The 15,290-nt window shown below is 38.5% G+C and overlaps 1 protein-coding gene across 1 annotated transcript in view; it reads left to right on the plus strand.

Moving 5' to 3' along the window:
- LOC134531215 (FK506-binding protein 59) overlaps positions 1-15,290 on the plus strand; it is a 191,665-nt gene that overhangs the window by 96,929 nt on the left and 79,446 nt on the right. The window contains exons 4-5 of the mRNA XM_063366873.1: positions 7,626-7,746; positions 7,828-8,075. Of these exons, the coding sequence (XP_063222943.1) occupies positions 7,626-7,746; positions 7,828-8,075 (369 nt within the window). The remainder of the gene's footprint in view (positions 1-7,625; positions 7,747-7,827; positions 8,076-15,290) is intronic.

Here is a 15,290-nt window from a genome sequence, read left to right on the forward strand (position 1 = left end):
AATGCTCCTTTAAGATACAAAGAACATTTAGAACTGAAGAAAAAAAGAACGCAAGAAGAAATTACCAATGCTCAAGTCAAGAAACAAAAGGTTTTAGAGATCAAGGAACTGGAGGCAAAAAAGGCCAAACTACTTGCTGATGCAGCAAATATGGCTGCATTAATTGAAGCAGAAATTGCAATGAAAAAACAGTAATAGGTATGCATATTTTGTGTAAAAAAGTTGAGTTCGGCAAATATTAAATTGTTTTAATGGTTGTGTTATATATAGGGCTACTTATTATCTAATTAATTGTAATACTTAGGCTATACAGTACTGTTGTTTAATTTTGGTGACGTGAGATAATAAATTTTTTTGTTGGTGGTAGGTTTTGTTTTAAGCAAGTTCATTGATTTAATTTTTAAGTCTAAAGTTAAGTTGTCTATTGTTTAACGCCAATAAAACATCATATTGTGTGTGCTTTGTGTAACAAAAATGCAAATTGTATGCAAATATTGATAAAAACCACCCTTGAAAAAACCTGGAAAAAACCAGGAATTTTATTATCCCAGAAGAGTGGCCACCCTGACTGTGTTCCGGTGGTAAAACAGATTGTTTATTGTGAATTTTGTTGCAAAAATCATCGTATTTTTGTGCGTTTTTCAGGTTACTAAAAACTTCTTTTAGTTTAATGTTATTCTTTCGAGGTTTTATCGTTGGCATGAGGATCATCAAAAACGTCGGGTGCGCGACTTAGGAAATCAGTGGCCGTATTGTCTTTTCCCTTGACATGTTGAATAGTGATGTCATATTCTTGGATTAGTAGACACCACCTAGTAACACGGCTACCAAAAATTTTACCTGCTTTCAAACATGTCAGAGCCTGATGATCCGTCATTAATTTAATAACTTCTCCAAGGAGCAGATCTCTAAATTTTTGTAAAGCCCAAACTATTGCTAATGCTTCCTTTTCCATAACTGTATAATTTCTTTCAGAAGTATTCATTGTTCGGCTTGCCATCACGACAGTTTTCTCTAAACAGTCGTCGTAACATTGCGCCAATTTCACTCCTAAAGCATAGGCTGATGCGTCCGTGTATAGTACGTAGAAAAGATCTACCCTGAACAGGATGATGTATCACATGTTCTTTCAGGAATATTGTTTTTAATTCTCCAAATGCATTTTGTTCAATTTCGGACCAAAACCAATATTTATCTTTCTTCAATAACTAAACAAAGGTAAAGCAATTTACGCTATTTGATCAGAGTAGTTTCGATAGAAACCAGCAACTCCTAAAAATGCTGTAAGTTGCTTTATGTTTCGTGGAGTAGGAAAATTTATGATAGCGTTGAGCTTATCTAGTGCAGTTCGTATTCCGGATGGTGTGAGAATATGTCCTAGAAATGGTAGTTATTCTCTACAAAATACTGACTTGCGTAACTTGATCGTCATTCCAGCTGCTTTTAATTTATAAATTACAATGTTAATATGTTTTACATGTTCTTCAAACGTCTCGGATGTAATAAGGATGTCATCCATGTACGCCCTTGCAAATCCCTGGCATCTGGACCAAGGGTAGCAGCCAAACGAGTAAACTCAGCTACCGCGTTGCACAAACCAAAGGGCATTACTCGAAAAACATACTGTTGATTTCGGAACAAGAATGCTGTATATTGTTGTCTTTCCTGAGTGAGATTTGCCAATAACCGGCTGATAAATCCATCGTCGTTAAAAATTTGACGCCTTGGTATAGTCTTAAGATATCTCTAGTATTCTGCGGACTTTCGCGGTCTCTTACAGTCATCTTATTGATTTGATTTCTCTAGCATCAAGACATAATCGTACACTGCCGTCCTTTTTCCGTACACAAACCATCGGGTTCGCATAAGGGCTAGATTCTCGCTTTACTACTTCCCTTTCTAACATAAGCTTTAAATATTCTTCGGCTTCCGACATGTACTTGGCTGGGATTGGATATGATTTCTTATGGAAAGATTCACACTGTTTGACAATAATTTTTACTTCGTACAAGGTATTATAACCTGGTTTATCAGAGAATACTGCTAAGTGACCTGATAACAAGTTGAAGAGTTCCTGTTTTTGCCTGTCTGAAAGAGATTGAATACTATACGCTACTTGTTTAAGGTCTTCTATAGTAGCTAGTAGTGAATATTGGCTAGTGACATTGAGAATACGGTGTTTATGTATTTCATGCTGCAGCAAGTTTATCATTTTATCGGAGAATTGCCATTTAATTGCCGTAGTTGGTTGTAGACTATCAGATGCCATAACTAACCATCCACCAAAATCTAGTATAACACCATAATGTGTTAGAAAATCTGTACCTAACATCAAGGGTTTTGCTAGTCCTTTAACCACTAATACATATGGGAATTTTGTTTTACCAAATCCCTCAATAGTAATCAAAGCCTGTTTATTTACAATAGGGCTTGCACGGGAGGTAGCTCCTAGAACTTTTACAGTAGGTATAGGTATGATAAGGACTTTAACTCCAGTCTTTTCTATATCGACACAGGTTTGTTTGCTAATGCATCTGATTTCAGCTCCGCTATCCAATAATACCGGTGTAAGTATACCACAAATCCTTAGATGTATCTCAGGACAGTATGCTAAATCGTTTTCTGAAGCAATTTCGTCATCTTGTGCTAAAACATCACGTTCATTCTCCCTTATTTTGATGTTACAGACTTGTAATTTTAATTTTGTCACACTTACCCCTTTGTTGTCACTAGTGACCGGTGTTCGGGATATCGTATCATCGATCTCTATTAGTTTAACTGCATTGGGTTACTGGTAATGGTGGTAGGTATTTCCTGCATAACCATTGAGTTCGATATCGCTTCTATGCCCTGCGGATTAGCATAGTAGACTGCAGTATTAATAGGTTCTTGCTTCTGAAACTGTGTAGAAAACTAAGTAGCTGACCGATCTGGTTTAGTTTAAGCATTTGCATGATTTACTGGTATGGGGTTGTTATATATGTAATTTCTCGACTTATTAATTAATATGTAGTGAGTTACAGTGACTTCTGTTTTGAGCTTGTGTGTTTTGTGTAGGATGGGGTATGTCGACCAAACAATTTTCAACAGTTCCTTCATAATATTTGAACACGCCTTCGTTCCTATGTGCATGTTTATTTTCTCGCTGTCGAGGTGATTTAGAATGTTTAGTCGGCGATGTCAGTGGAGTATTGTACGAACATTCGCAACTCCAATTCCTTTGTGGTGTTGATTGTGGTCTATCGTGACCTTGACGATATTGATTTTTTTTGGGTCTAGTATACCAAGAATCATCCTGCTGTTTTCCAGAATCTTTTGAATACCGTTCTCGCTGTATCATACCACCCATTCTGATTATGTTTGGGCTTGTTATCACGCCATACTAACGTATTAACTTGAGGTGTGTGACGAGTGTTATTTTGTTAATCGCCCTCATTGCGACGCTGATTCCAAGGCTGGTATACAGGGTTAGGTTTGGTATATATAGGTCGTTGGTTCTCCTCGCGATCAATGTTTTTCGTTCGATTCTGACGATCTAAACGTTCGTAAGCTAACTATTGTTCTCTAAAATCCTAAATACAGTAGAACCCCTCATATCCGACCATCCCACAACCGACTCCTCCGGATATCCGATCTAGTCTCCGTGCTTGGCGAGCCTGTTCAGACTTGAAAAAGTGACGCATCTACAATATGTCTTCGTGTCGCAAACTGTTCAGTTCAGCCGTGATTGTTGGTGCAGAATGTGCTCCTACTATAATCTTGTACTGTTCTGTGTTTTTTTTAAACGTAACGTAATGTATTGTGGGTAGAAAAAGTGGAGGGACACTTCTGCAAAATCAAGATTTGGCAAAACTGAAACAAAAATACATTACTGAATTCTTTAAATAAGGTATGTTTACATTGTATTTATAGTCTCATTTATAATTTAACAAAAGTAAATGTTTGAAATGTATACAGCAACATTTTTACAAATAAAGTTGTATTACTGTACACACTGTATAGCTGGGAAAGGACGTTTTTATTTTGCTCCTACGGATATCCGACCTTTTTGCCGTTCCGACCATGGCCCGGTCCCGTCATGGTCGGATATGTGAGGTTCTACTGTATTATTGAAATTTCGTCCAGACAAATAAAGCTGGTATCTCATTTGTAATTGTCCCAAAACCATTGCTACAAATTCCCAGTCGTCCATCTCTACATCTAAATATCTCGTTTGTTTGAACATATCCCTCAAGTGTCCCTCTAACGATCTATTTCTCTTTGAATGAAATTTTTTCCCGTGTAACATTGCATGTAGATTTCCCTGTAGTTTCAAACTCTAATATTAATTTAGAAATAATTTCTTAATCTGTTCGTAAGAAGTTATGACATGATAATGCACTTCCCACCAATAGTAAGCTGTGTTCTTCAATCTGCTACTTAAAAATTTAATTTTTCACTTTCGTTAAGGTTAAAATGGGATGCATACTCTTCGAAAGTTTTCAAAAAATTTTGTGGATTTTCATGAGATTTACCCGAGAATGTGGGCTTATCCTCCGTCCAATGACGTGAAGAATGGTTCAAAACTGATGTAGGATCAATCATCACAATAGGTTGTCTGTCAACTGTATGCACTGTTTTCCCTCGCGTTTCATTGCCCGTGATATTACTGTGCACAGGTATAGATAAAAATGTAGCACGTGTTTCTAATGGAATTGTAGTGTCTGAACTCGCAGTTGGTAGGTCTGCGCGTTGTAGTGAAATTCCTTGAACTCGATTCTCTAATTGCGCGATTCAGTGAGTTACTATTTGAATTTCGTCTGATGTATCTACTTTGTGTTGACGTAGTTCTGTACAAACCTCTGCGAACTGATTTTCCGTAGTACGAGCTTACTGCGAAATCTGTTCCTATGCTGTAAGTTTTGCAGTTTCTTGACATGTTGCCTCGGTGTTGACTAGGCGTTGATTTCTGTCGGATATCTGTTCATCTACCGTTGTGAATTTAGTCTTTACCGACTCGTTAAAAGTCCATATTTCATTACGGGTTTCGTGTATTTGCGAAGCGAAATGTTGTACGACTTCTGTCATTCTATCATTGACTTTATCAATTTTATCAGCTAGCTTACGCGTTAACTCTTTCGACTGTCTACGCGACTCTTCCGACTGTCTACGCGACTCTTCCGACTGTCTACGCGACTCTTCCGACTGTCTACGCGACTCTTCCGACTGTCTACGCGACTCTTCCGACTGTCTACGCGACTCTTCCGACTGTCTACGCGACTCTTCCGACTGTCTACGCGACTCTTCCGACTGTCTACGCGACTCTTCCGACTGTCTACGTGACATCTCTTCCAACTGTGTTGTTAATAGTTGTGCGATTCGTGTCTAGTCGTCTGCATTAAGTGTGCTAGTAACATTACTCTGTGTATCAGTTGTTGGCCTAGAAATATTTACATGTTCCGTGTCGGTTTGCACTCTTTCGATCTGTGGTTCTATGACAATCCCTTGACTAACCTCCATGTTTGTGATAGTTTTCTTGTCTGCCATGTCGTTTGTCTTTATAGTTTCCTGAGGGGTGGGCCCTTCTCTCCCGATGTCCCGCGAAGTGACGATCTCGATGTCTGGTCGAGGTCCTGAAGTCCTGCGATGAGACAGGCCTGAAGTCCCATGGTGCCTTGGGTGGCTCTGTCCCGCGATGTACCGCTTTCCGCCGTTTCTCTGGAACACTTCACTCGCTGAAACAGCCCGTTGTCTCTTGCCACATTCGCCGCTCAACTGCGCCAACAGTTCTGGATACATTTTGCTGTTTCTTCTAAACTGTTCAATATTAGTCATAAATTTTCGTTATTTCAGGTTATCATAGTCACGAACTGTTTTAAGAATGTTTATATTTTATTCTTCGCTGCCGAAATGTCCGTCTTAATCTCAGGGTCGTGTCCAAATTCAAGCCGCGAGGCCGGCCACCAAATATAACGGTTCGTTATATACAAAAATAAACATATGTTCAACGCTGATTGTAATTTTGTTGTTTTTATTTTTTCAGATAGAATGCACAGACAAATCCAAACACTTCCAAAAGAGGTTACTCACTCATTTCACATACATCTGCCCGGCGAAAAATGCCTTCAGTTCGCGTGATGAGAATTAACGAAAAAATAGCGTCCTTCAGTAATGTTTTACTGCAAATATACAAAATTAGTGCGGCCTTAAACATGACCGCACCCAGCGAAAACGAATTTCGCCACGAGCCAAAACGCCGACGAAGATGGTCACAATTTCTAATCCATGTCCGAACGAAATATAAAAAAAAATTAGGTTAACTTAATAATCGGCTTGGCTCTGACCACCAACGTTAAATTATCTCTTCAATAACTTCTACATAATTTGCGAGAAGCCACCGTCTCCTCCACGCAGGGAGTAGACGTCACATGACCTCACCGACCAATCACACACACGCTTCATTCACGCTTACAGATACAAGCCAATCAGAGAACAAATTACAATACATGAAAAACCCTGTACACACAGAACTCGGGGCTTCCCTTGATCTGTCTCTTTTCAATTTCACATCGAAATCAGGGACTCCCATTCTCATTCTCTCTCCCACATCGTGAGACAGCAGTTATCACTCAGTTCCCACGCAGTGGGGGAATTCCCGTCTTTATCTCGGTTGGCGGGGAAGCACTGTTTCTTTCTCACTTACACTTACAGGCCTCTTATGCCTCTCTCCCTACACATCACCCCAGCCCAGACACAGTCCCGTGATCTATAATTATATTGCAACACGTTAATTAAAATTAAGAACAATAATCATAATACGAATTACTTTACAAAATTAAACTTATTGAGAAAAACCTGAAAAGGTAGGCCAAAACAGGCAAAAATCTAGTACAGCGGCTCATTTGTGAATAATTACATAAAAAAAATAGTAATGATTGAAAATGTCTAATAAAATAATAAATACCTTCTTAAAAACATAGCAAGTGAAAATAATATATATTAGTATCCATAACTTCTGATTATACTGTCTCATAACATACACACCACTCTAAAAACATTGACTTATTTATATTTACCTATACAAAAAGAAGTTTAAAAGAAAATTATTTATCTTGGAGGGCAGGGTTCTGCAACGTTACAATGTGTACTATATTATTTGATCATATAGAGTGGAATCCTGTTATTCTATCAGTTGCAAATAAAATTAAGTAAATCATAAATGCAATTATCTATTTCCATGCTCAGTTCTGTATTGTGTGTGCCAAACCTTTCATGATAGGTAATGGCCAAATGGGGAACATGCATGCATCTATTACATTAAAAGTTATATCGGTGTTTAAATTTAGAGCTAAATAAAACAGTCATAAAAATTGATTCTTAAAATATGTCAAAAAAATGAAACATTATTAATGTTAATAATCAGCTTTACTTAATCTATTTCCAATGCCGTATCAAATACAATGTCCACAATTATGTGCATATGCACAGCATGTGTGTAAATATTTGCTTTATTTAGTCATCTCGAGCATAGTTCTTTAAATGCTAAGCGTATATTCTGTATGTGTTATTAGAATATTTGATACTTAATGTTATCCATCATTTAACCATTGTAGAAACATGCCTTTGATGCTAGCATTGGTTTGCAGATCGAAATGTTGGATTGGTCGGGAGAGGATCTCAGTCAGAAGAAGGATGGCGGCATTACTCGAAACCAAATTTCCAAAGGAGAGGGCTACACAACTCCCAACGACGGAGCTGTTGTCGAAGGTAAGTGTCTCGGGCGTGTTTTGAGCATTTCATCAGTGGCATAACTTGGCAGTTCAATCAAAGCACAGTGGGTTGTTACAGTTCATCTGGTCGGCAAGTATGACGGTGCGGTGTTCGAGGAGAGAGACGTAACGTTTCCACTGGGAGAAGGCAGCGAGTACGGCGTGTGTGATGGGCTGGAAAGAGCTATCGAGAAGTTCAAGAAGGGTGAGAAGTCTCGCATTTTGCTCAAGTCCAAGTATGCCTTCAAGGATGCTGGTAAACCAGAGTGCAACATTCCACCTCATGCAGACGTTGAATATGTGGTTGAACTGAAAAACTTTGAGAAGGTAAAGTATGAAACATTATACTTATTTTTTGCTTATCTAACTTGGCCAGTTTTACATAGAGGATCTTTTCACGTAGATCCTGTATTATTGTTATAAAGCAAACAAAAAAATTTGATAACTTAGTACTAAACTAAAAAATGTGATAGACTTGCTGTTCATTTCTGGAAAACTTAAAACAATCCAATAACTCTTTGAATTTGCCCAAAACCTTTTTTTTAAATATATTTTTAAGCTACCTCTAATCAGGAAACAGTAGTACAATCATTGCTGGCTTCCATATCTTAATGACAAAGATATATTCACATTTCTTGAGTTAAGCATTATTAGTGCTCTTGTATATATTGATGTGGATCAATATTCCCCTCAGGAGCGTGGGGTAGGGTCAAAGGTAGGAGCAACTCCTGAAACTTCCCCAATATTTCCATCAGGAGCAACTTTCAAAGGGCACTACCAAAGAGAAGTAGATCATGATGTTTGGAGGAACTTCCAAAGGCTGCTACCAAAGGGAAGAAATCAGAAGTAGGAGCACTTCCCGAAGGTCACTACGTAAAGAAAGGGATCGGAGAGGTTGGGAGTAACTTCAGATGGCCGCTATCAAAGGGGAGGTAATTGGGGAAGATCGAAGCAACGCTACTGAAGGGAAGGAGATTGGGGCAACATTCGACTGTCATTACCGATTTCTGGATTTCTGAGAAGTTCGGAGTAACTTTTAAAGGCCCCAATTGAAGGGAAGATGATCAGGGAAGTAGGAGCAACTTTCCCGAATGTTACTACTGAAGGAAAGGAGATTTGAGAGGTTGAAGTAACTTTTAAAATTCGCTACTGATGGGAAGTAGGAGCAACTTTCTCTCAATGAGAGTTTAGTCCAGAGCTTTCAAAAATGTCTTCTCTGTGTGGGGCGGTCCCATATCCTAAGAGGCCCTGCACTGGAGAAGAGAATATTCATGACAGCCATGATAGTAGCTTAATTTTTACAAAATTTCATTAATCAGGAAATCTAATTTAGCTTATGTTAGACAAAAAGATGTGAAGTGATCTTGTATTCCATCCACATTGGTCGATGCCAATATGTAGAGCAAGAAGAACTCGTCAGAGCTGAGCCTTGGTGTGCAGGCATATTTGGTGAGCTCTTTCATGTTGTGCCGGAAATGAGGAATTTCGACACATTTTTTTAATTGTTATTATAATTTTAAAATTATTTTTGGAAATTTTATTTTTCTATATCATTTAGTTACAAAAGGGTGATTTACACTTTGTTAGGCTGGTGTACTCTACGTAGTTAAACTTTGCGCCAGTGGACCCAGGCACCTTTTCTCAGGGACCTATCTGATCTTTTGCAGTCTAATGAAGTCGTTGGCAGCCCGGTTGACATTTCTCCTGCCTGCAGTCACGTCTGGGGTTTGTAATATTAATTCCCTACATGACTAAAATCGCATAGAGCAGCTTTTGGCCTGCAAGCTCTATTTCTCAGAGACCCGCTGAGAGTAGCGAGTCTCGGCACGAACGAGGATCCCGTGGACGCTCGTTCCCAGCCTCGTTGCGTTAACTGCCCCCCCCCCCCCCCCTTACTCCACCTCCTCCCCCTTGATTCTAAGAATTGCGTCCAGGACCATTGACCTGACATGATCCCCGCCAGGCAGTGACCGACTCCAAGGACGACTTGCCATAAAAATATATGTGCAAGGATGGACCACCCACGACATCTAGCGGCAGAAACAGTAACTTCTTCTCTTGTGGCCAGCGTGTGGAGCTAACCCCCGCGACACCTGTGGGTGATCTTGTTAACCCCCCCCCCCCCCCCTTTTCTTTCCCCTGGAGGCCGCCAGAGTACAACACTGGCTGGCCATAAGGCCCTGTGCTTCCTCCTCGCGGCCTGTAGAAGTCGATTGTTTGTTGCTTTCTGTGCCCGCCGGTAGAGAGAGCGGCAGTCGCTCTTCGGCGCAAACAACTGAAGTCGTGCTTACGACCACTCGGTCACCTCTGGATGTCTTCGGCCCAGAGCCGAACCTTCCCCCTCTTTTTCCCTAAGGCCCTACCGCCCGTTTTAATTAGGAGCGTGGTCCGCCGTCAAGGGACTTAGAGATTGGCTACTAACCGCGCTGCAGGTCGGGCAGATCTCGGCGTCTCTTGTCGCGGCTACGACGAAATCGCCTTCTATTAAAGATGTAGTCAGCTGTCTTAGGGGATGCGATCCCAGTTGAACAGTAGCCAGTCAGTCTTAGTCATTAGGCAGCAAGTTAGATATTAGTTAAACTATAACTTCTTTGAATTTTTCCTAATGTTTGGTTTCTTCCGCGGCCTCCACGCTGTTTTTGTCCGCGCCTCCTGGTCTTCTGCACGAGGATCTCGTGAGTCCTGGAGCCAGGCTCCGAGTGCTGGGGGACGAATTTGCTCCCAGCGTGTTATTCGGGACATCGAGCTCCGAGTCCCCTTAAGAAGAGAATTTTCCTGGCCAAACGTCATACTCTGAAGACCCGGGTGATATTAGAAATATATCTCTCCCTTACAATGAACTAAATTTATTAAAATGCATACCAGTGAACAGTGACTTAATAACTTAATCCACAAGAATATGTAAGATAATTAGAAACGATAATCAATGTAATCGGTGAAAGAATCTAATATGGTGGAATATTTTAATGTTTTTTGTTCTGTGATGATGTGTAATTAATATAATATAATATAAATTGTCTTAATATCTGGCCGGCCCACCGTTCTTTGTGAAACTTAATTAATCCAAAACAATTGACAAACACGTTGAACTTTTAATTAGGCTGAATAAACCAGGAAACCTATATACCAACCTACCTATGTGGTGATTTATTTGTTTCATATTCACCTATTTCCTTTTAAAAGATCCACTAGCTCCCAAGTTGCCTGTGTACAGGGAGTTCCAAATTGTCTTTTTCACCACCTCGTGCCACCTCTGGTAAAAAACTTTATTTTGCTTAGTTTTTTTTTTTTACCCAGCAGTTTCCAGGCTAATTTTTAATTAAATTAAAATAATTTAATTTTGAGGCACGAGGGGCGTTTCAATGTACAGCCGCCCAGAGATGATCACTGATATCCAGCTTGAGTTACTGAACTTTGGTCATAGAAGTAGTAGTAGTAGTATTTTTATCCAGCTATAGCCCTTCTATGCTGATGGCTACAATATTCTTCCAGAGGTCTTTATAAACAGGGTGTCTACCGACCGGGAAAAACGGGAACTGTACAGGAATTATACTGCCCGGGAAAAATATGGGGATTGTGCGGGAATTTATCCCGATGTCCGGGAACTTTTGACTTTTCCCCGCCCGTCAACATCATTTATATATTAATATTAAAAAGCTAAGATTTTACTGCAACACAATCGTGAATCGTGTGATTATTGCTTCTCTACAATATACTGGTGCTTTACTGCAGTGCTGAATGCAGACGATGGGATCAACCAACACAAGTTGCCGCGGAATCGTGATAACCACTTGCGTAAGGCGCGTGGACTAGCCCAGTTTTTTTTTTTTGTTACTGTGGTCGTTCGTTAATTGTTGTTGTTGCTCATGCTTAAATTTTTCATCCAGTTTATTTTATGCGTGTTGTATAGTGTGGTTATTGTTAAAGTTCGTCCAGTTGGTAAGTAATAATAATAATGCATCTCTGTGTGTGTGCAGAAGTTATTTATGATAAATCTTTTTATTAAAAAATTGTTTTCGTTTCGTGAACATCGGAAGAAAGTTGACAACATACCTGCAAAATATATCATATTTGCCGGCGTATAATGCAAGAATTTTATGCTAATTTCAGTGGTCACGAATCAAAAATCATATTATATGCCGTGTCGTATTATTTTTGTATACAAGCGACCATTATCACGTGTGTATAAAAATTAAGCGCGTATGACAAAGTTAGTTGCGCCGGCCGGCGACAGCTGCAAGCCAGTCTTGTTCTGTGTGAGTATACATCCACCCCTCGAAGTAACGCTGCTCGATTAGCGCCAATTAATTAGGGCTCTTTTTGAAGTAGCGTTCTTTTTCGTCCACAAAATTTTTTAATTTACACGCACGCATAATGGCAACGGCACTCTTGTATCAAACACAATGCAACATAATAAATATTGGCGCTTGTATAATTTTAATAAAAAAACGAATTTTAAAAAAATGTTAGTTTTCACTTTTGCGTAATAGTTATTCAATTTTTGATGCCTGTTTTCTTATGTCTAGTTAAAAGTTTAAAAGCAATAATATTACGTTAATATATCCGTGGAGCGTGTTTATACAGCAATGTTTATGCTACTACTTCCATCTGGCGAGAAAGGTCAGAAGCTTTCGAGGTCAGTTAATCTCATGCATGCCAGGTTGCGCTAGTTGAAGTTGACAGCACATTACGTTTCCAGAAAAAAAAACTTTTTGACGTGACGTCTAATAAAAAGATGAACGCCGGCTGCACGCACGAAAAAGTGTCATGTTGCGCACATTGTTCCGTTACGCTGTGTCCCGTTACGCACGTTGTTCCGTTACGCTGTGTCCAGTGCCGGTGCAAGGTAAATTGGCGCCCTAGGCGAAAAACCTTTTTGGCCCCTCCCCCCTCCCTCCCCGCTGGACACCCCAAAAAAAAAAAAATTCTTGCCTCAAAATACATCACGTAAGCCTAAGATTTTTTTAACAATCAAATGTAAGCAGGCTTGTTTGTTTTTTTTTTTTACTTTTTTACTTATTACAAATCATAAACAGGTCACCGTGGACTTTAAATAATTTCTTATATCAATATGAACATTCCAAACTGTTACAAAAATCCATTTTCATCTAGTTTCAATAATCGTTAAACATATTATATGAGCTGTTATGCGTCGTGCTGCGCCGCCCCCAGCTACTTGGCGCCCTGGGCGGTTTCCTAGTTCGCCTGGATGGACGCGCCGGCCCTGGCTGTGTCCCGTTACGCTCATTGTACGCTTGCGCCGCATCTATCTCTCTTCCACTCGACTGTTTATAAAGTGAAGTGAAAAGTTATTATTCCTTTATTATTAAAATAAAAATTATTCAATTTTATTCATAAAAGTATGCAATCATTTCATCAATGTTTTGTTATGACGTCACGTTAAACTATCGTCCGTAAACCGACTTTACCGACAACCAATTTTTAAACAGGATAAATGTGGAGTATGGTACAGTAAACATACATATTTGAAATGCGGTAAAACCAATTATTTTGTTTAACATGCACTCTTTTATGTTAAAAACGTATTTTATTAGCGCTGTTTTGATTAGTGCTCCATTTTCTTTGGATGAATTACCGTGTTACTTCGAGGGGCGGGTGTACTGTACTCTGTTGGACAGGAACTTGGTTGGCAAAATTTGCATTTGGCAAGTGGCATATCGCGCACAATGTCATGCGAGTCACATGCAGCTTTCTAAAACAGTGCTGCTGCCACCATTGTTTTGGGTGCGTGTAGTTTATTTATTTATTTTCATCCATTTGACCATACAGACATTTGTACAAATGGTATAGGACACGCCAACAAATATAAGTAATACACAAACAGTATAAGTTAAATATACCAAAAATACAGACATGGGAAACAAAAATAATAACAAAACTAGTACAGGTATATATACAGCCTCTAAAGATAAAAGTCAAAAATTTTACAGTTGCCATGTGGCAAAGTTTGGCTGCAGTGCAAAGTAACCTAGAATGAGCTAAATTTTATCATCATAAAGTTAGGCCTAACTTTTCTGTGACAAATTTTCTTGAAATCCAAGTTTTTGGTAAAAAGGTTTTTTGTGAACTTTTTTGTACATTTTTTTTTAACATTGCTATTATTCTAATTATTAGTTATAGTGTAAGCTGTAAATGTACATGAACTTTGTTATTAGTGTACGGGAATTGTATAGGAATTCTGTGACCCAACATGGGTAGACACCCTGATAAAGACTTCTTTCATCTCTACCTAGTTACAGAGCTACATAAATTCAGTTTCAAAGTGTGTGTAAACTGTGAGGCTAGGCAACCATCATAATTACTTTCCAAGCCATTATATAGTTTATATTTTAAATACACCTGGGGTTTGCTCATTATTATCATAATTTTATTTGTTATTGTAAAAGTATACGTATAAAGCTATTATTTGGATATTGATATAGGTATTTTACTAGAATATGCATGTTTATTCATCAACTAAATAAATTTATTAAAATATTGTTAACATACTGAACACAATTTTTATTATTTCAGTAATTTATATATTATATACTGCAACTATCTAGATTATAGTTACGTTTGATGGAGATAATTTAATATGTTCATTATCATACCCATCATTTTCATCCATACTATCTGCTAACACTAAATATTTATTGAAGTTGCTACAGAGCATAGGGTTATATTTCTTTGGTCATATTGCTGGACAAGGCAATGTCAATAACTAGGGCCACCCGAAAGTAGTAAATAAAATTGAGGAATTTCATCATTATAAATAGGTATAAGCAGTATAAAATTTCGTCAAAAAAACTGTAAAGGGATGTTAAAAATCGTAATAAAAATTACCGGAAAACCAGGTTTATTTTTGAAAATTATTTTCTCTCAGTATTTCTTACACGAATACGTATGCATACACTTTATTAACATAAGAATAGCATAATAAATCAAAGCAATTTAGTATATAATGTATTTTGTATTTGTTTTTTAAAGCCACTTCAGTGCACATGGCTTGCAGTAAATAAAAAAAATATATGTTTCAAAACAAATCAAAATAATAATAATGATACAATTAAGGACGTCCATTGAAATATCTTGAAAGCATAATTTAAATGTTTTGGATTTTTAAACCAGTACACAGGTCAGAAAATATCTGGCCATATGATGAAAATGCTCTTTCACTGTCCACATTTGAAACAGGTATCCACAGCACTGCTAAAGTTTGTGACACAAAGTTGCTGTGTTCACTTTGCAATCCTTGCAAAATCTGGCAGATGTCAGAAGTGAGCCCTTCTTTCAAATCATTGGAAACTTGCATCTGAAGTGCAAGTGCAAGTGCAAGTGCGAGAAATTCCTTCTTTGTAACAAGAGTTGATAAGAAGAAGATGGTTAGCAGTTGTGAACAGCTTCACATCAACATTATTGCTCACAATGTTTCGAGCAGCAAACAGTTTCCCAACAGTGCTAAAGAACTCTTTAGCAGTGTCTTTTGCCCTGAGGTTTTGTAGCTTTGCGAGCTACTTCACTCCTAAGCTCTTCAGTTCA

This window comes from Bacillus rossius, chromosome 3 (assembly GCF_032445375.1).
Source record: "Bacillus rossius redtenbacheri isolate Brsri chromosome 3, Brsri_v3, whole genome shotgun sequence".
Taxonomy (NCBI): domain Eukaryota; kingdom Metazoa; phylum Arthropoda; class Insecta; order Phasmatodea; family Bacillidae; genus Bacillus; species Bacillus rossius.